General features: G+C 51.9%; 2 protein-coding genes across 7 annotated transcripts; one reads left to right on the top strand and one right to left on the bottom strand.

Annotated features, from left to right (window-relative positions):
• Positions 1–800: 800 nt before the first annotated feature.
• On the top strand, positions 801–3,413 carry LOC120676283 (probable pectinesterase/pectinesterase inhibitor 51). The gene is made up of 2 exons (XM_039957519.1): positions 801–1,869; positions 2,612–3,413. Exons 1-2 carry the CDS (start codon positions 918–920, stop codon positions 3,292–3,294), a joined length of 1,635 nt encoding a protein of 544 aa, XP_039813453.1. The 5' UTR covers positions 801–917; the 3' UTR covers positions 3,295–3,413.
• A 4,783-nt stretch (positions 3,414–8,196) lies between these two features.
• LOC120676244 (UDP-glucuronate:xylan alpha-glucuronosyltransferase 1-like) lies at positions 8,197–13,895 on the bottom strand. 6 transcript variants are annotated; one of them, XR_005675735.1, is made up of 7 exons: positions 13,644–13,854; positions 13,039–13,176; positions 12,839–12,874; positions 10,828–11,028; positions 10,006–10,640; positions 8,533–9,643; positions 8,197–8,390 (listed from the first exon to the last, which is right to left on the bottom strand). XR_005675735.1 is itself a non-coding variant. In XM_039957475.1 (6 exons), exons 2-6 carry the CDS (start codon positions 13,077–13,079, stop codon positions 8,619–8,621), a joined length of 1,938 nt encoding a protein of 645 aa, XP_039813409.1. In that variant the 5' UTR covers positions 13,080–13,176; positions 13,644–13,854; the 3' UTR covers positions 8,197–8,618. The 6 variants fall into 6 exon arrangements, 4 of the variants coding, with proteins under 4 accessions (XP_039813409.1, XP_039813411.1, XP_039813412.1 ...); XR_005675736.1 differs by lacking the exon at positions 12,839–12,874 and having other exon boundaries at positions 13,644–13,895; XM_039957475.1 differs by having other exon boundaries at positions 8,197–9,643.
• Between the last annotated feature and the right edge of the window lie 5,713 nt (positions 13,896–19,608).

Below are 19,608 nucleotides of genomic sequence, written 5' to 3'. Positions count from 1 at the left end.
TAGGAAATCGAACGCGGGCCGCGGGGGGCAGAGGGGCGGGCGACGCGCGGGCTCAACGCGATTCCGCTTCAACGCGTTGAAGCCAACGATCCAGGGCCGTTGGATTGGAGGCAGGAGTGTTTGGAAGCGTTGATCTTTACAGAGTTGTGTTTTCTGGGTACAATTTAGTTGGTGAACTGGATTGTGTGCATGTCAGCGGGGGGCGCGAGGATGGGTGGTCCTAGCCTAATTCAATCCGTCCCTTATAGGATGGACTGAGATCCACAGAGCATCTTTAAGATATTCTTTATATCTTTTCTAATTTATAAAAATAGAGATTTTGATGAAAAATTACCCTCCAACAAACTCTTCAAATGAAGATGGAAAGTACTCCCTCCTTCCTCGTTTATAAGGCGCACACGCATATCAAGATTCAAACATTTATATCTTTGACCAATAATTTAACTATTAATTTTTAATTTTTATAATGTAAATTTTATATGATTAGATTCGTCATCAAATATAGTTTACAATGATTATAAATTTATAATCATAAGTGATATAATATATGACAAATAAATGGTCAAAGTATTGTTTGGAAGACCGTGCCATGTTCCACCGTGCCTTATAAAGGAGGGAGTAAGAATGACTCTAGACTACAAATAAAATATAGAAAAACTGTTGGAAAAATAAAAATATAAAAAATGATTTTCATTTAAATGACTTTCTAAATGATAATTTAGAGAGTAGATTTTTGGAAAAAGCTCTTAACGCCTTCCCCAATCGAGCCGCCGGCCGGGCCTGCCCGCCTCCGTCCCTCCCCAATAACCACCCCGACCACCGCGCCGCACCCTCTCCAGTGGCGACTCGCCGACCCCGCACCGCTCCCCCCTCGCAGTCGCGCGCCCGCACACGCACAAGCACTCCAACCATCAACAATGCCGCCGCCTCCGGCTCCTCGCCTCCTCCCTCTCCTCGTCCTCGTCCTCCTCCATCTCCCCTCCTCCCTCTCCTCCCGCCACCACCACCACCGCAGTACCCCGTCCCCGTCGCCGGCCGCGGCACCGGCGTCCTCCGGCTCGGCGCCGCTCGCCGTCCTCCTGGCCTGCAACGCCACCCGCTTCCAGCCGGCCTGCGTCGCCACGCTCTCCGGTGCCGGCTCCGACGCCTCCGCCTCCGACCTCCTCGGCGCCACGCTCACCGCGCTCCGCGCCCGCATCCCGCCCGCCGTCTCCACGGCCAAGTCCGTCCTCGCCGCCTCCTCCAACGTGAACCTCTCCAACGCCGCCACCAACTGCCTCACCTTCCTGTCCCTCTCCTCCCGCCGCCTCGCGCCGTCCCCCGCGCCGTCGCTGCTCTCCGCCTCCACCGCGCTGCTCCACCTCTACGACTGCTGGTCCGCGTACAAGTACGTCAACTTCTCCCGGGCCATCTCCGACGCCATGGCCTACCTCGACGAGACCATCTCGGTCAACAGCAACTACATCTCCATGCTCGCCGCGCGGCAGCGGTACGGCGACGAGACCTCCCTGTGGCGCCCGCCGCAGACGGAGCGCGATGGGTACTGGCCGCCCGCCGCGGCCGCGTCCAAGGAGGCGGAGCCCGATGTCGACGCGCTCGGCGTGCCGCGAGGGCTGCCCGCGAACGCGACGGTGTGCGCCGCGGGGTGCGACTACAAGACGGTGCGCGAGGCGGTGGCGGCCGCGCCGGACTACGGCGAGGGGCCGTTCGTGGTGCGCGTGAAGGAGGGCGTGTACAGGGAGACCGTGAGCGTGCCGTGGGAGAAGACGAACGTGGTGCTCGTGGGCGACGGCATGGGGAGGACGGTGATCACCGGCGACCTCAACGCCGACACGCCCGGCGTGTCCACCTTCAACACGGCCACCGTAGGTGCGTACGAACCCGCGTATTCCCCACGCCCCTTTCTACGTATTCTGCCCCCGTGTACCGGTGTACGGCGTAGGCGTATTGCACTGGTGGCCCGTGGCCGAGCGTACTCAATTGCTCCCTGCCGCGCCGTACGCGTGTGTACGTGCATGGAATCAATGCGATCCCCCCGTGACCGGAGCCGTTTGGCCGCACAAGAAACGCTCTCCGTGGATTAGATGGTGGGACGCAGGCCTTTCTTTCTTTCACTCTTGGCTTTTGTCGTCCGACACGCCACATGCTGAGAAATGAAGTTTTCAGAATTCGGCACTGTAGGTTGGTTGGAGCTCATCAGGAATGAAGTTTTCAGGTAGTTTTTTTTTTTGAGCCTTCGTTTTTGGAAGGGAAATTTGAAATGTCAAATCTGGGCTTGATGAGCAAAAAAGTTGCTTCCGGAAACGCCTAATGGAAAAGTTGCTCTAACCCTTTAGGCTATGGCGCAATGTGCGCTGCATGCGTAGTGATCTTTTGACTAGCATTTGATTTAAAAATTCATAGTGGCCAAGTGCAATACACTAGTACTAGGTGACCGCAAATGCATGTCCCGGGTAGCGACAATGCTGCGCAGCCTCGTCACGAGGGGAGCGCCTGCTCCTAGGCTATCCATTCCAAAGCACTCCACTTTCCGGTGCCTCGGTCGGGCCCACAAACCTCAATACATGCTGATTTTTTTTTCATCTTTCTCTGCTCGGTTCTGTGAGCGCAGGCGTGCTGGCGGACGGGTTCATGGCGCGCGACCTGACCATCTCCAACACGGCGGGCCCCGACGCGCACCAGGCGGTGGCGTTCCGCTCCACGGGCGACCGCACGGTGCTGGACGGCGTGGAGCTGCTGGGCCACCAGGACACGCTGTACGCGCACGCCATGCGCCACTTCTACACCCGCTGCCGCGTCGCCGGCACCGTCGACTTCGTCTTCGGCAACTCCGCGGCGGTGCTCCACGCCACCGCCCTCGTCGTCCTGCCCCGGCAGCTGCGCCCGGACAAGGGCGAGAACGACGCCGTCACGGCGCAGGGCCGCACCGACCCGGCCCAGCCCACGGGGATCGTGCTCAGCAGCTGCGCCGTCAACGGCAGCGACGAGTACATGGCGCTCTACCGGCAGAACCCCGACGCGCACCGCGTCTACCTGGGCCGGCCATGGAAGGAGTACTCCCGGACGGTGTACCTCCGGTGCACGCTCGCGGAGATCGTGCAGCCGCAGGGATGGATGCCCTGGAAGGATGACTTCGCGCTCAGCACCCTCTACTACGGCGAGTTCGGCAGCGCCGGGCCTGGCGCCGCCGCCGGCAGGAGAGTGGCGTGGAGCAGCCAGGTGCCCGAGGACCACGTCGACGCGTACAGCGTCGCCAACTTCATCCAGGGCCACGAGTGGATACCCAAAGCTTAGCAACATCCGTAGAGAATGTATGATGAACAGTCGTGTCGAACAATTGGCATGCTGCCCCTGACCATGAACTGCATTGCAGTTATGGAGAGCAAGTTAAAGCACAAGTTAAACCCGATGGACTGAAACTCTGCTAATTTCTGTGGCCACAAAAGGAAGAGTGGCCTGGAAGAAATGGCAGAGTGAAGTGGCGCCATGGTGGAGCACGAAATTGACAGGCGGAGGAGCTGCGCGGCGCCACGGCGTGCAGTTTCCGCAATTGGCAGGTCCAGAGGTCCTGGCAAACAGCATTGATCGTCGCCTCGCCCTCGCCAGTCCGTGGTGGTCCCCCACTGATTCACTGCAGCACTGCTTGGCTGCGTGCCTGCGTCTTTTTGCAGTGCCCTTCATCGCCACATGTGCGGCGCCGCCCAACGAGGCAACGATCCAACCGAAAGATGAGGGTTGGGGAGCATGCGGGAGTCACCGTCGTGGATCGGCGCCCACCCACTTCCGGACGCCATGAGTCCAGGTCACAACTCACAAAAAGGGAGGTCGTGAGCCGAAATGTTTGATGCACTGTATGGAGATATATCGCACTGTTAGTTATTATTATAGTCACGGATCACTTGCTATATCCTACGCATCTAAACAAGTGTGACACTGCCGATGAGTAAACGTAGGGTCTGGTTTGAGGCGTTCAGCATGGTGACGAAGTTATCATACATGTTTCCTTTTCGACGTGCAGTATCGGTTTACTTTCGAAGACATGTACTCCCTCCCTCCAAAAAAACAAGTTATTATAGGATTCAAAATTTATCTAAAAACAAATCATTTTATCATATTTAGAAAGCGGATATGCATGCAATAATCTATTAGTATCAAATATCGGTAATAAATAGGAGCAAATATAGTCATTTTACTTTCTTTTTAATTTGTTCTTAAATTTCTATGATGATTTTTTTAGGATGGAGGAAGTAGTTTTTTAAGCTAATGTCTTTTTCTTCTTCTTTCCAAAAAGAAAAACGGACGTCAAGCTTTTATTTATGGAAGTCACCACCTTTTATTGATTTTTTTAGGGGTACCACCCTTTATTGATTTCACGGATACTGAGGTGCAAACACCGTCAGGCTTTGTTATACCTCTATAGATAACAACCACCGGCCTCTTATATAAAAAAACGTAATTCCCAAATATCAGTCGAGTAATTTTCTACTGCTCCCATCAGTAGATTATTTCCCTTGTAATGGGCCTGTAGTTTCTACCTTACATATGTAGTTGGCCTTTTGTTTCTGTTTTATACGCCCAAATTTGAGCCCATTAGTATCTTCTATCAGCCCTTTTGGCAACTACTACGCGGCACAGTCGCACACACGCAGGACAGGGTGACACCCAAGGCAAAGCTTGCCGGAGCCATCGAGGCCGTCGTGAGGCTTGTGGCTGCTGAGTCGCTATTGGCGTGTGACGGGATACCAAGAAATCTTGTTGCTCCGGTCGGCGGCTTGAGAGCGGTGAACATGAGGAGTCCGTGAGGAAGAGATCAAAGAAGATGCGTGTCTGCAGCGCAACCGGTTCCTGAAATGCTACACGTCGCGATTGTAGCTATCCATGGCGTGAATATTAATTGAGCTTTTTCCAGCGTCCGATTTCATATGTTTTCTAGTTTGGATAGCATTCGCTTGTGATCGTTTCAGTTTTCTGTGTTGTTTTCTGCATGAGGTGTGAAAGTCCTTGCATGGGCCCTACCGTTAACATTTCTCTGTGTTGTTTCAGTTTTGATTGTAGCGTACAATTTTCTGGTTGATTTGGGTTTGATTTTCGCTCGTTTTTTCTGTTTTGCACTGGTCTAGAATTCGACTGATTTTGTTTTCCTATTCACTTAATTTTTTATCACCATAAAACTGCTAAGTGATATGTTTGTATTGTTTGAAAAATCGAGTGAGACGACAACGGAAATCACTCGAATGCTACCTAGTCACTCCACGGACCCGGTTCAAAAGGAAAAGGAAAACCGCATAAACTGGTCTGGGCCGCACAAGCATGTGAAATCGACGAACGGGAAATGCAGCCCAGAGGTTGGTAATGCCCCGAATGGTGCTGATGTCCTTTATAGTCGGCCTCGCAGCCCAGGGGAAACTGACATCAAACGACTTAGTTTGGGCTGCATCATGGGCCGCTTTGCTTTATTTCAGCTTACATTTCCTTAGCGTTTATTAGCTGGGGTTTTTTTTTTTGCTGGGGAGAGGGAACACAAAAAAAAAAAGAGTATGTAAATGTAAGGAGTTGCGACAGTTAAATTATCGCAAAAGATGGAATACTTTTTTATTGTGAGAATAATTTTTTTTGTTGCTAGAACAATAACAATTATTCCAGCAACAAAAATTGCCCAGAACAAATCCGCTGGGTCGGTTTGTTGAACTAATTTAGACCCAAAATCTAAAATTTTGTGGGCGGGTTGTCCTAGCGACAGGTCCGCTCGAGCAGCCCCAAAAAATAGGCAGCATATTCAATCTGGGCTAAATCTCACGGCTGCACATCGCGGCGTCCCCGCGGTCGCCGACCGTAAACCCTGCGTCCCCGAGACCCTGACGGATGCCCAGGCCTTGTTTGGTTGAATAGCACAGTTTCTTTAGCGCACGCAATCCGAGATAAAAATCTCGCATGTTGTATTAAACAAAGTCTATTTACAAAATCTCTTTAGGATGGGTATAACTTTTCGCGACGAATTTAATGACGATAATTAATTAATGATTGGCTACATTAATACTACAGTAACAATTCTCTAATTACGCGGTCAAAAGTCTCATTAGATTCTTCAGAGTTCCTAACGCAAGAGTTATAGAGTTGATTTTGTAAACTGACTTAGTTTGACATCGTAATTAGTGGTCAAAATATTACTATTCCTAGTATAAACTAGCACAAAACAAACCAAACGGGGCCTCAGAATTTTTTGCCTAGATAATCTAAAAGCTGGACCCTAAAAGGATATGATCATAATCTTTTTTAATTTTGAGCTAAAGAAATAAAGGACCAAATAGAATTATGAAGGGAGCAACAATGCCATAACCCATTACCACCCGTAGCCCTCAGCCATCCGGACCGGACTACACCGGCAACGTGGCGCGCCACCGCTGCCGCGTGACGGCGAGAGGCCAACCAACCGCGGGACTCCTCCCCGTCCCCTGCTCGAGCACGACGTCTCCACCATGTGGATGTAAAGGCCGAGAAGGCGAGAACCCATGCCCTCCGCGTTGCCAACGGCAGGGCCAGCACAGGTGCCGAGCGCCGACTGTCCAGCAGCGCTAGTCGTACTCGTACCCGCAGTGCCCCTGCCCCACGAGGCCGCGACCAGTTCCCTCCTTTGTTGTTTCTCCCCCGCTTTGCCCGGTCAAAAGCCCAAAGGCTGGCATCAGGACATCACCCTGCTGCCCCTCCGCTCCTTGTCCAAGCCGGCCGCGCGACAGGTGCCCGACGCGGCGAGACGCGTGTCACTGTGGCCCCGTTTGGTTTCTGGTTGGTAGTGCAACTAGCACGACAAGAGAATCTTACATGTATGAAGTATTAAATGAAGTTTATTTGTAAAATTTTTTCATAGATGAGCATAATTTTTCGTGACAAATCTAATGATGATAATTAATTTATGATTACCTACAGTAATGCTACAGTACCAACTTTTAATTATGCGATCAAAGACACCATTAGATTCGTCTCGCGAAATAGCGCAAGACTGTGGAGTTAGTTTTATAAATTAACTTTATTTTGCACCCTTAATTATTGATCAAAATTTGTACCGAGACAACCAAACAGGGCCCGTGCCGGCGCTAGCGCAGCGGGTGGTCTCCGGCCTGGCGCGCCCCCTAGGGCCTAGGGCACCGAGTGGAGTGTGGAGCGGAGACTGGAGTGGTCGGTCCATGCCATGCCCATGCCCATGCCCATGCCGCCGTGCATGCGTCTGACTGACCGACGCAAGGGAGGTGGCGTTCCATTGCCGCGTCCCCCTAGCTCGTGCCCGCGCCGAGGCGGAGAGACGCCGGGGGTCCCACCGCCGCCGCCGCCGCGTGTACCTCGAACCCGTCCCCTACCAAGAGGCCATGGCAAAATATTGTAGTACGCCGCGGTACGGACAACGACGGGGCGCTCTGGTCCGTGGCGCGCCACCGGCAGGGCGGCATAAAATAGCGAGCTCAGCTCGCAACGCGACGCCGACGCGCGCGGGACTGGCACACGACGAACAGGAGAGTACGAGTAGTAGTTGGATGCAGCACCCAGCGCCTTCTCCCGTGGTTCCGGTGTACTGGCACTGCTAGTGAAACCGTGCGTTGCGTCAGATCTGGACGCATTCCTGGGATCTCTCCTAGTGGGCGGCCGTGAGGAAGAGACCGAATCCCAGTGACCCCCGTCACTTGCAGCGCAAACATCCAACCAACCACCCCAATCGTGGGCGACAAGGGATGCTCACTCATCAATCAGGGAGGGAGCATGTACATTGCACAGTGTCTCGGGAGGGAGAACGAGCGATTGCCACCGCCGGGAGAGCCTCGTACAGCCTAGTCCCCGTGCTTTTTAGGTGGGCTGCTGTTGGAAAAGCGAGCTGAGCTGCAAAAGACCGCGTCGCCAAGGAACTGAACATGACCGAGATCATGGGATCCGGCGAATGATGATGCATCTCGTGTTCTTTGACAGAGCAGCAACGAACACAGCAAACGTATCAGTAGATGCAATGATGATGCTTGCTCGGCATCGGTAGCGAAGCACGGCATTTGAATGCTGGCAATGGTTAGGTGGCACAGGCCGAGGAACATAGAAGTGCAGCAAGCGTGCAACGAGCTCAAAGGCAGCGGCCCGTTTGTCCTCAAACAGCACTCCAACACAGCATCATTTTTTCGGTCCCCAGCAGCCTGCAGTTGAGCTAATCCAGCTTCCACATAGCGGCACAAAAAGTGGCATCCATCATATTCATGACAAAATGACGCAGTGTTTGCTGGTCAGCAATCTCATTGTTGCATCACTCCAGATTGATCACTGAAACCGTTCAACCACCATACATCAACAAACCAGGCGGCGTACTGCAGCACAGCAATAGCCGATGAAACATGAAGCAACAGACCCCGGACAGGACTCTACAGCCAGAAAGGAAAACAGCCTATACTGACGAATTATTAGCAGAAGAAACCAAAAAAATTTGCCAGCCATCAAAAAGCAGCGGGAGGGCGCTGGAGTGATGGCCAACAGAGGTATAGAGTCATTCGGGAAGAGGCCTACCTTTACAAAGCTGTTGCTATGTATGTATGGAGCTTCGGAAGTTTTGTATCTGGGTATACTACTCTCAGCAAAGCTATCTACAGATCTCATGAGCTCGACAGGCTCGCAGCAGGCAGCGCAGGTGCCGGATTGTTCTTTGTCGAGTTGGTCTTGTTCTCACCCCAATGCCACAGCATGCTCTCCCAGAAGCAGAACTTCTCAAAGCAGGTTTTCAGCCTTGGATCAGTTATGTTCCTTTTCCAGTGCCCGTCAGTGAAGTTTGCTTTCTCAGCCTGCCGCCGCTCCCACTCCAACCCGGCCTTCAGCCTTGACCTCAGAAGGCAATAGCTCTGAAGCTTCTTCGGCATCTTGTTGTGCACCTTCCACCAGCGAGCATGCGCAACATTACTCGCAAACTCCCGCAGAATTTCAACATTCCAGTTGCAGTCGTAGTCCCGGAAGCACAACCATGGCTTCCGGCCCAAGTAGTGAAGGACATAAAGGATTGGCGGGTTAGCCCCAAACAACCTAGTCTTCTTTGCCTTCACTGCCTCTTCATCGCCCTCCCAGAAATGCTTCAAGAAGTTCATGTGTTTTGGAATGCGATGCCACCATGTGAATATCTCATTCAGGTAGCCCTGGTCACCACCGTTGTACGATGTTATCTCATTGATGTGCTCCATCAGTAACTGGAATGTGCAGTTCGAGGGCTCAATGACCATCACTCCAGAGTTGAACAGTGTTGCATTGTTGCCAGTTGCAGTGATTTCCGGCATTGCAAACAAGAAATCAATATTCCTAAGGATAAGGAGATCGGCATCAATGAATATAACCTTGTCATAATCTGTAAGCTGCCATAGCCGGAATTTGCTGTAGTTCCATTCGTTGTAGGCATCACGTTCAGCCTTAGGGTTCCGGATCCTCTCTATTATCCTGACCTTCCACCCCGCAGATTCCAGCCCCTTGCGGTGGTGATCACTTATTGTCTCATCAACAAGAATAACAAGGTCTCTTGTAGATCCTGCTTGGCGAATGCTTTGAGCTGCTGTGATTGCACCACAAACATATTCACTTGCTGAATGCAGTATTGTAGCATATGCTTCTCTGCGTCTGTCCACTGTGTAAAGTCGTGCTGCAATGAAAAGGAAATTTTCATCATTCCAGGAAAAACATAGAAGGGAAATAGATATATTTTGACTTTTCTGACAAGTTTACTATGCATGCCTACATAAAGCAAGATAATGTCTGACCAACTTGTTCCAGGAAATGATACAGTTCTAATACTAAACTGTGATGATTGCAGCATTGTTTTTCACTGTATAGCACATGCTAATTGCATGCAACCATAGCTCATAGAAAAGTTACTGGGTTTTGTGGATATTTGCATTTATTTATTTATTTATTTATGAACTGGATATGTGCATGGGGTACACTGGGAACAATGTGGCTTTTGAATGGGAAGCTATTACCAAATTGAGACATTAATCAACTTACCTTTTGCGTTCAGTGGAACAGCAAGCTCACAGGAACCAACAGGTAGCCTGAGCTTCTCCTGTAGAGCCTTCACATCAGGTTTGTACAGCCAAGCATTGCCTTCGCGTTTCACCAGGTTCTTGCAAGAGAAGAGATTTGGAATCGGGAAGCAATCAGTCACAAAGAGCACATGGACTCCACCATTGCTTCTTGCCGTGGTCGCTGCTATTTTTGCTGCTGATAACTGCAAATGCAGCCGTGCAACATCTCTTGACCAACCCGCCACACGAGAACAGGGAAGCTTAACAGCAACAACATCGAAGTGTGTCGATCTTGGAAAATTTGGATCTGGAAGCGAAGGGCAAGATGGTATCTCTGTTTCTTCCTCCTCATCTATCCATTCAGGATAGAGAGTCTGCCAGGTAATGGTTTCATTGGCATGCTCTAGTCTTACGACTGAAAAATCACTTTCTGGGAGCATATCTGTCCAAGTGCCAAACTCAGTTCTGTTAAAATTCAGGAGTGCAACTTTGAGCTTTTGTTCACCACCATTCAGATTTTGAATACTTTTATATACATCTTCCCATTGAATGCTGGCAGAAGATACATATAGGGGATCAGAACTTCTCTTATCCCATATCCACCCATTGACAAGTCTGCAAACCATCACACCAGTGTAAGCACCATTGTAATATACTTAGTGTTGTTATACAAACAACTACTAAACTCCAACCATAGGAAACACACCATGAACCTTTTTTGGGGGGTGGGGGTGGGGGTGGGGTCATGATCCCCTTAACACAATACTGGACAATCATATGATTCATGCGCAAGTGTACTAACCGAGAGCTTGACTGTAGCTGATGTTCATACACAGACGGTGTGTATAGGAGGGTTAGAAATGCAGCAGACATGATAGCAAAGAGCAAAAGTTGCAAGGATCTGAATTTGCATCCCGAGCTTTTCTCCAGTACAAAAACATCAAATTTTTCAACCTCTTTGAAACTTTTGCTTTTCTGAGTCCTTCTCTTAGCTGTGTCCTCACTGTAAAAAGTATAAACAAAACACAAAACAGTGTTAAGGACAGCAAACTCTTCCATGCAACTATTTGCACAGCAATTAGTAATCCTAGTCCTTAAAAAATTGAAAATAAAATTGATTTGTATTGCGTCTATTTGTGGGCACAAGGCAGTCTTCAAAAATTGGTCGGTCAAGGTAGGATTAGACCATTTATGGTGATAGAATGGAGAATTGCACCTGTGAAAAATTGTCCGTAGTAAATTGCTGAAGGAATAATGCAATTTGCAGCTTATGAGATCACTGTTTTTACACAAATTACAAAAGCAATAGACTCTTCAGCAGGTCCATGCCAAACTAACTATATTATCAGGGTAACATTACCTGGTCCCAATTTTTTACTAAATCTTAGTTCTACTAGAAAGATAGAACGGCATAGTAATAAAGTTATTCTGCTGGTGGTGTTTTAAGTTTCCTAGAAGTTGGCACTGGTGTTATAGATTTTTTTGTTTGGGAAGAGGTGGATCCACTGACACGTGGTGGCATCTGTGGACAGAACTGCCTTGTAAAACAAAAACTAAAGCACTGAAACACATCTTTTTTTAGTGGAAAAACTTGGCAGTATCACAAATGTATAAAGGGAAAGTGCTCAATCAAACTAAAGTGGTTCGGCTATGGAAGAAAAAAGGCTAAAGGAAAAATCCACTCCCAGCACGGAGAATTAAAAAGGAGCCAAAAGAAAATTAGTGGCCTCCGTTATTCCCCACAGCTGAACTTTATTAGTCACATCTTTTGGGAAAGGAGAGCATCATTAAGCACGAAGATGCCAGGTACCTAACCCCCCATGTTCTTCGTCTCAAATCAAATCGCAAGAGCACGCTTAGCTTCGGGCCGCCAGCGGTTTGAATACCGTGAAACACGCAACAAAAAAAGCTGCACATATGATTAATCCCAGATGCAGAGAAGAAGCCGTTCCTTTTGCAGTACTACCGTAGACACCATGAAGAAAATTTGGCCCAGAAATATGGACCCGACCAAGATAGCCGAAATCACCGGTAGGTCACACATCAAAACCCAGAATTTCCTACACGCCAAGCGTGGCAATTCAACGGTCCTGTGCCAGAGGCAGCACAAAGCAGCAGCAGTAGCTGACCTGCTCAACGTGGCAGCCGTATTGCCCCCGCAGCAGCCCCTGCACATGAAACTATTACGTGCAGTGAAGGGATTTAATGGCCTTGCTGCCGCAAGGAGCAGTCTTTGGGGTCAAAAACGGCAGCAAGAGCACATGGATGGCCACCGACGCCTGGCTGCGCGCTTTATGCAGCAACAAAAAAAAAGTTTCACTCAAACCGAAACGTTGCACGTTAGTAGCATCTATATGTAATCACAAAAGTGAGCAATTTTCGGCCAGGAGAAACCGGGAGAACCGACGAGTGAGGACGGGCAGATTTACACGTTTGAAACGCATCGCCTTGACGACAGCGAACCATCAACGGCAGGAGCGCATATAAACTACATCAGTAGCTCAGAGCTGGATGGGGAAAAGAGCAAGTTTCTTTGCCGTTTCTCTGGGAATGGCAAAATGTGAGGACGAACGGATGGACGGGTGGAGGATGTCATGAAGGCACAACCACCACTACCTGCACCACCTACAAAATCAGGGGAAGTTATTGACGAGGCCAGGAGGGGGCAGGGCATGGTGAACAGGAACGGCGGCCAGCAGGAAACGAACGGCATCTTGTGCAGGGTACATGGCAGTGGTACCGCAGCACTCCTGCGAGGTTACACGATAAGGATGGAGGAGGATAGTCTCCACCAGAGACACCGGCATCAGTACCAGCTTAGTTGGAAGCCAGTCCAGCATGCTGCACGCCTGCACATGAGCGCACATGGCTCAGGCAAAGCGCGCATCTGAGCCAGCACGCTATCCACTGCAAGCAGAACCAGCTCGAAAGCGTGACGAGCAGGAGGGGTGGCGTGAGGGAGGGAGGGGAGGGAAGGTTTGCTTTAGATCGGGAGGGAGGGGGGAGATCTTACGCTGCCCCGGCCGGCCGGTACCGGGCCTCCAAGGAACCCATGCGCTTGATCTCCAGGATCCTTGTCGGCGCGTTCACGGACTCCGACGAAGCCTCACGCCGACCACACTTCCGCCGCCCCGGTTGCGCCGCTTCTCATCTGCAATGGAGACACAGGACGCGGCAGGATCCGTGAGCGCTCGCAGTTCACTGAAGGGGGGGGAAACAAGAAGAAGATCCCCGAATACCACACAGGGACAGACAGACACAATAGAAGTGGAAACCTTCCCGAGATGAAGAGCGGGAAAGGGAACGGCCAAACAGATGGGCCGGGTAGAAACAAGTAACAACGCGAGCGAGGTAAAGCCGCGAACCCCAATCTACGAGCCACCGGAAAAGGAGGGGCAGCAAATCAAGCAAGCGAGGTAAAAAGGGGCAAATCCGCCGCGGAAAAGGAGCCAAGAACAACCAAATCGAGCAAATGGTGGCGCCAAACAACCCCCGGCGGAAAAGCACCCAAACCGCCACGAACAGATCAAGCGGCACCGGATCAAAACAGCGCGCGGAAAGCGGAGCAGCAACCGGCGGCGGCACGGGGACGGGCACGGGCAGGCGGCGCTTGCTTACCCGGAAGGCAGCCGGCGGGCGGGCGGGCGGGCGGAGGAGGAGAGGCGCTGCGGCCTGCTGAGGCGGCGAGCGCTGGAGCTGGAATGGCGAGAGCAGCGGGCGGCGGCGAGCAGGAGCAGGCGGGCGGGCAGTCGGTGGTGCGGTGAGGTGGCCGCTGAGTGGCTCCGGTTCGCCCCTCGCCTCTTCTTCTACAGAGCTCTGGGTGGGCTTTGGGAGAGCGCAGGGGAGGAGTTATTTATATGCATACACGAAAAACTACACTGCCCCGCACTCCACCCCCCGCAAAGCGAAGGGCGGCGAGCGGGGTTAAAAATGGGATTAGTAATCTTTTCTTCGCCCCGTTCCCTGGGGCCCACGGAGTGTACGGCCGCGGCCAGATCTTTCATCCCAGGGGGTCGTCCGGGTGATTAGCGGAGTCGGTGAGGATGGTTTGGCGAGCCGGGTGGCCCCAGCGCTCAGGCTTACGGACCGGTGGTGGGTAAAATTGTAAAATCGGAGGAAGCAGCGGTGAAAGCTGCTGCGGTTCGTGTCCAATTACTGGTTAAAACATAAACAGGCGAAGATTAATGACTAGATAAGTACAGGATCCATGTACGAACGGTCACAAGCCAAGAATGGTAAAAGTTAGTAAACTCCAAAATATACACAATTTTCAAGTGCTGTTTTCAAGTCATAAGCATCAGCAAACGAGGTCAACCTGTCAGCCTCTACCTCACTCTCAGCGTGTTTAACCTAACAGAGAAATGTGAGAATACATGAGCGCTGCGACGTGAAAAACCGGGCTTGCCAACAGGCCGCACTCGTTTACATGATTACATCATCTCCCGTTCATGTGGCCAGAGGTCGGGAAGAACATACAACGCAGGCACCTTAAACTACTGCAAGTAGCCTGATCCGACCGACTTTGACGGATTGACTGTGCTGCGGTAGATCAACTTGACGCGTTTCACGGATTTTCGGTGTGAAGCCACGCTGGAGAAAACATGCAAAGTGCAACCACCCGTTACCAAACTTAATACAACTGGTAGCTTTGAATGCCTTTGCTTAGCGGTGATCGCTTGTTAGGAATCTTCCGTGGGGTTGTCATCGTACATCCAAACATGCCACACCAGTACCATTTTTCCGCATGACCATTTGTTGTTAAACTTCCACACGGTTTAGACACTCTAGTCACGGTTCAACTAATGCATTTCCCTACCCATAAAAAAACTAATGCATTTCCAGAGGGGTGTCTTATTTTTGTTAAAAAATTGTTCACTCGGTTTTCGTTTTATGATATTAGTCCATTTACTTGCGAGCTAAGAAAGCGCAGTTATTCACCTGTCACATTTCGGTTTCATACTATTTACTTATTACCTCGTTTCATAAATAAAGAAAATATTTTTTACTCAGCAGTCCTGCTTCACTAAAACTGTCACTAAGGACAGACACAGTGGAATGGAAATGTACTTATTCATAATTTAGTATGTCTGAATTTCTACGGTCACCGGCACAGGCTTTGATTCACCGACCAGCGTCATATCATCTCCATTGCAATTGCAAGCCGAGCCGCGGCTCCTGTTGTTAAGCTTAAGCTTAAGCATCTCCACCGACGTTCCATGATCGCATCCATCCCTGGCACTCTGGCAGGATGGCATCGCCATCATGGCCGCGAGACCAAAAAATGCCAGAGCGGAGAGAAAGCGAACGCGAATTCCAGGTGGACCTCGCGTCCATCTCCTGCAATATCTGTGGACCTAATCAATGAGGAGCGCCATGAATGCGGCGAGGGCAGTGTCTTCTCGTCTCGGCTCGGCTCGGATCGGCGTCCGAGCGAGAGGTGTCGGAGAGCCCATGCGCCCTCTCTGCCCGCCTTGGCATGGCCTCGCCAGCGTCCAATGCCGCTCGGTTTCTTTCTTTCTTTCTTTCTTCATCGCCTTCTGATCGAGGGAATAAAAAAGAGAAGAAAAAGAAGAGAAAATGCGGCTTCAATTGGACGGTCTGGTCCGGATCTCCATCGCGGCCACCTGTGTGGGGGCATTCAATTCAAATCTACGCCCCTCGCGACGAGACCGCGACAGCGACGTGGGATCGAAATGGAAAGATTGCAGCAGCGGCCACTGCTGGTTAAGGCTATGTACAATGGTGTCCTCTAAATATCACACCCTAAAAGAATATTCTATGCTCCTCTAAAAGATTTCCCCCCCTAAATTCACTCCTCCTGCAACAGTAACCCCAAAAGCATCCTCTACCCGCGTCCCCGTCCATCGCTCCAGCGCTCGTCCCCGCCCAGCGATGCCCCCGGCTGCCCCTCCCGTCCGTCCGCCCCTGGCTGGTGTCGTCCGGGACCACGCCGCCGCCCAAGAACGTGCTGCCGCGGCGGCGCCGGAGTAGTCGCCCACCGCGCAGAAGCCTCCAGGTTCCCCGCCGCCGCGGCGCCGGCGCAGTGGCCATCGCCCACCAGGGAGCCCTTGCCGCCGCTGCCGTAGAGCTGGCCGAGGGCACGAGGTGGAAGATGGCACGACGGCGGGACCCGAGCTCTCTTGCTCACCATGGCTCCAGTGCGGCGGCGGCGGCGTCGTTGGCCGGCCATGCGGGCAGCAGCGTCGGCAGTGGCGGCAGCGGCAGCTACGGCCAACCCTGCGGGCGTGGGCCAGGGGTGCGAGGCTCGGCTGCGGTCTGCGGATGTCGGGCGCGGACCTCCCACGCGAGGCGAGGTTTGGAGGAGCGCCGCGATCCCCGAAATTTGGAGGACGGTGACGGGCGATTGCATTTTACGGGAGTTTTTGGAGGACGCCGCTACAGCACGAAATCAGCTCGGAATCCGCTATTCTACGGGGCCAGGACGCTTTGGCGCGCGCCGTTGCACACAGCCTAACTGCGCGCAGCGCGCTCTGTCCCGGCAAAGCCATCGGTCCGCTTCGGGGCTTCCAGGTCGCCGCGCCCCGCCGCCGCCCACCCGCCGCGCGTCCGTTCTGCCGCGCCCGCGGCGAGAGGGAGACGTCGGTCGGCTTCCATTCCGCGAGGGCGGGCGCCGTAGCCGTTACGAGGAGCGCAGCAGGGTTTGTTGCGTTCACGGGGCCTCGGCGTACGCGTCGCGGTTTCGCCTTCCAGAGTCTACCGTTGTTGCTGGGGGAAAACGAAACGGCTGCCTTTCTTTTTTTTTTCCTGCCGTATCGGACCACTAGACTGGACTACCTGTAGCTTGGCAGCGACTGCTAGAGTGTAGAGACAGAGAGATGACAATTTGAGCTGAGCTGCCGCGAGAAGCGCAAAAAGGCGCATGGTTGTTCTGAAAAGTGAAAAGGAGTGGGATTTTCAGGTTTGATCGGGTCTCACGAACGTGTTTCCAGACTCCAGTAACCAACGTGGCAACGTGTTTCCCCTACCCTTTTCTCCGGTGCTCACGAGACAATTCCTCGTGACGTCCGCCGCTCCGATTCGAAACAGACCCGCCGGGAAGGAAACGGCTGCTTTTGCCAGGCCTGAATTGACGCTTGACGGGAGCCAATGGCCGCTTTCACATGGCGAAGATGATGGATGATGCCATGGATGGCCATGGGAGCGAGGTAGGAGCGCCGAGGCAGCGCAAGCAAAAGCAAACTTTCCCGGTGCCATGCCAACACATCGATCGAGTGCTCGATCCTACTCCACCTCCCCCAAAATTCGCCATGGCAGCAGTGGAAGCCGGAAGGTGAGCGTGTGCCATTCCCGGCTCTCGCCATGAATGGAGCAGTACTGCCACGGCGGACATCGGCCTGTCCAGCTGATACACTTTGTTCCACGATCGATCCTAATTGGATGGCGACACGAGGAATCTATCCCCAGCGTCATCTGAACCGTATCCTATTATTGGGGCCATTAACCGCCGTGCCCATGGAATTGGACACTTCTTTGTCTCCTCTGCAAAATTCGTTCCACACAAAACAACCACCTGCAAACCGCCGTTTACCTTTTGCTGTTTTGCATGCGTGGTTTTCTCCAAGTATTGTACGGTTGCATCGCAGACCATCAGAGCACGAGTGTGCTTAGCACCAGGTCAGGCCAGTGCTAACAAGCACTACTAGCTACAATGATGGGTGGTAGTATTGGACAGTGACGCAAGAAAGCCGCCTGTGTGCATCATTGCAGCAATTGCACGAGCCTTTTGCTAGTACGCTTGAGTCGCAAATACACTTGGTATAGTATTCTACTCATCGTGCGCCACATTGTGGGTAGTGGTTGGCGCAGCGCTTTTGCAAACGCCCTGGATGGACAGGAGACGGGTGGTTGCGGGCAAAGGCAGAGGAGCTGGAGGAAAGCGAGCACGGCATGGCATCATGGATGCTTAGCTGCTAGTAGCTTCTTCTTATCAAAGCCATTCTATAAACCGCCGGGCCAACCGCAACTCAAAGGAACGATGGCGTGTGGGCATGACAAATTTTTTTTTGAACGGTATCGGGGGAGATCCCCACCTACTATTCATTGAAACTTGTTTTGGGCTAATACAAGTAGGATCCTTGCCATACCAAGGGAGAGAAAGTTACACGGGGATTTGGGAGCAAGCAGGAGGGGGAGTTAAGAGATACAAAGTTGCAACCATTCACGCCATACAAACACATCAGGTCGGAGCCTTTTGTAGCGACAGCTCCAGGCATCAATGTCTCTGAGAGTCTTGCGTATGATTTCAGTAGGGGAGAGATCACGGCGATCAAAAACCAATTCATTCCTAGCCTTCCAGATGTGCCAAAGAAGTATGAGCAACAGGTCGACAGAGACAGTTTCAGGCAAGGCGTTTGGCAGGTCAATTTGCCAAGGCCGTCTGAAACTGTCATTTTGAATAGAAAAATGTAAACATGCCCAGATTTCTAGAGGGACGTTGCATTCCTTGAAAAGGTGTTCATCCGTTTCCAGCACTCCATGACAGCGTTCACACCGGGACTCTTGCAAAGGCTTGATGTTGTGGTGAAAAAGATGAGCACGGGTGTTAAGTCTGCCATGGTAGAGGAGCCAGGCAAAGAACTTAATCTTGGTAGGCACTTTAGTGGACCAAATCCGGGACGCATCGGTCAAAGGAGCCAAGCCATGGAGGACACGATAAGCACCGCTGGTTGTAAATTCCTTTTTAGTTGTTTCAAGCAACCGGGAGTCCGGTGTATCCTGGAGAGAGATGGGAGCCAGGTAATCATTCAACATTTGAAGCTCATTATGCGCAGCGCGAGTCAGCCGCGGCCGAAGGAGGGGTTGAACGCCAGAGGCCAGAACCGCACTGACAGTGCCCTTGTCATGTACACAGTGGGAGAAGAGTGCCGGAAAAGTGTTCGCCAAGGAAGATTCAGTAAGCCAACGGTCATGCCAAAAGGACGTGTGTTTGCCGTCACTGATCATGACAGAAGTCACCGAGCGATATCGTTGGAGTTCATCATTCACAAGGGAAGCAAGATAAGACCCAGAGGAGTTAGAGAAAACTGACCCCGCGTGTGACAAGAACCAATTTTTCCAGGGAAGCTGGGCAGGCTCGTGGAGCTTATGAACAAACTTCATGAGAAGATAGTGATTGAGATCCTCATTCTTAACACCCAGGCCACCAGACTCCCGCGGCAGGCAAACACGCTCCCAAGCAATGAGACAATTGGGCATGAAGTTTTCGGTTAGGACTCAGAAAGTTACTGCGAGCCTGAGCATCACTCGTGACGCCGCCGTATGCGTCCCGAGATCTTCTTGCCTGGCTGGCGATGCCGGGATGATCCAGGACTAGTTTACTTGTGCCAATCTGGTTCACACGCGTCCCCATTGGCCCTTGAATCCTTCTAGATTTGTGCTCGTGCCCACCAACCACCGTGCCTCCTGCTGCACTACACTACACCCATGGTAAGCAATGCTGTACGTGATCCACGGCAATTTTCTTCGCTTTTTCCCTGACCCTGCCCCACATGGGGAGCGAAGGACGAACCCTGTTCTTCTCCCACTAGCAGCTGGCTACCATCAACCGAGGTCCTCTCATTCT

The sequence above is a fragment of the Panicum virgatum genome, chromosome 5N (assembly GCF_016808335.1).
Source record: "Panicum virgatum strain AP13 chromosome 5N, P.virgatum_v5, whole genome shotgun sequence".
Lineage (NCBI taxonomy): Eukaryota > Viridiplantae > Streptophyta > Magnoliopsida > Poales > Poaceae > Panicum > Panicum virgatum.
This window is presented reverse-complemented; position numbering and strand designations above follow the sequence as displayed.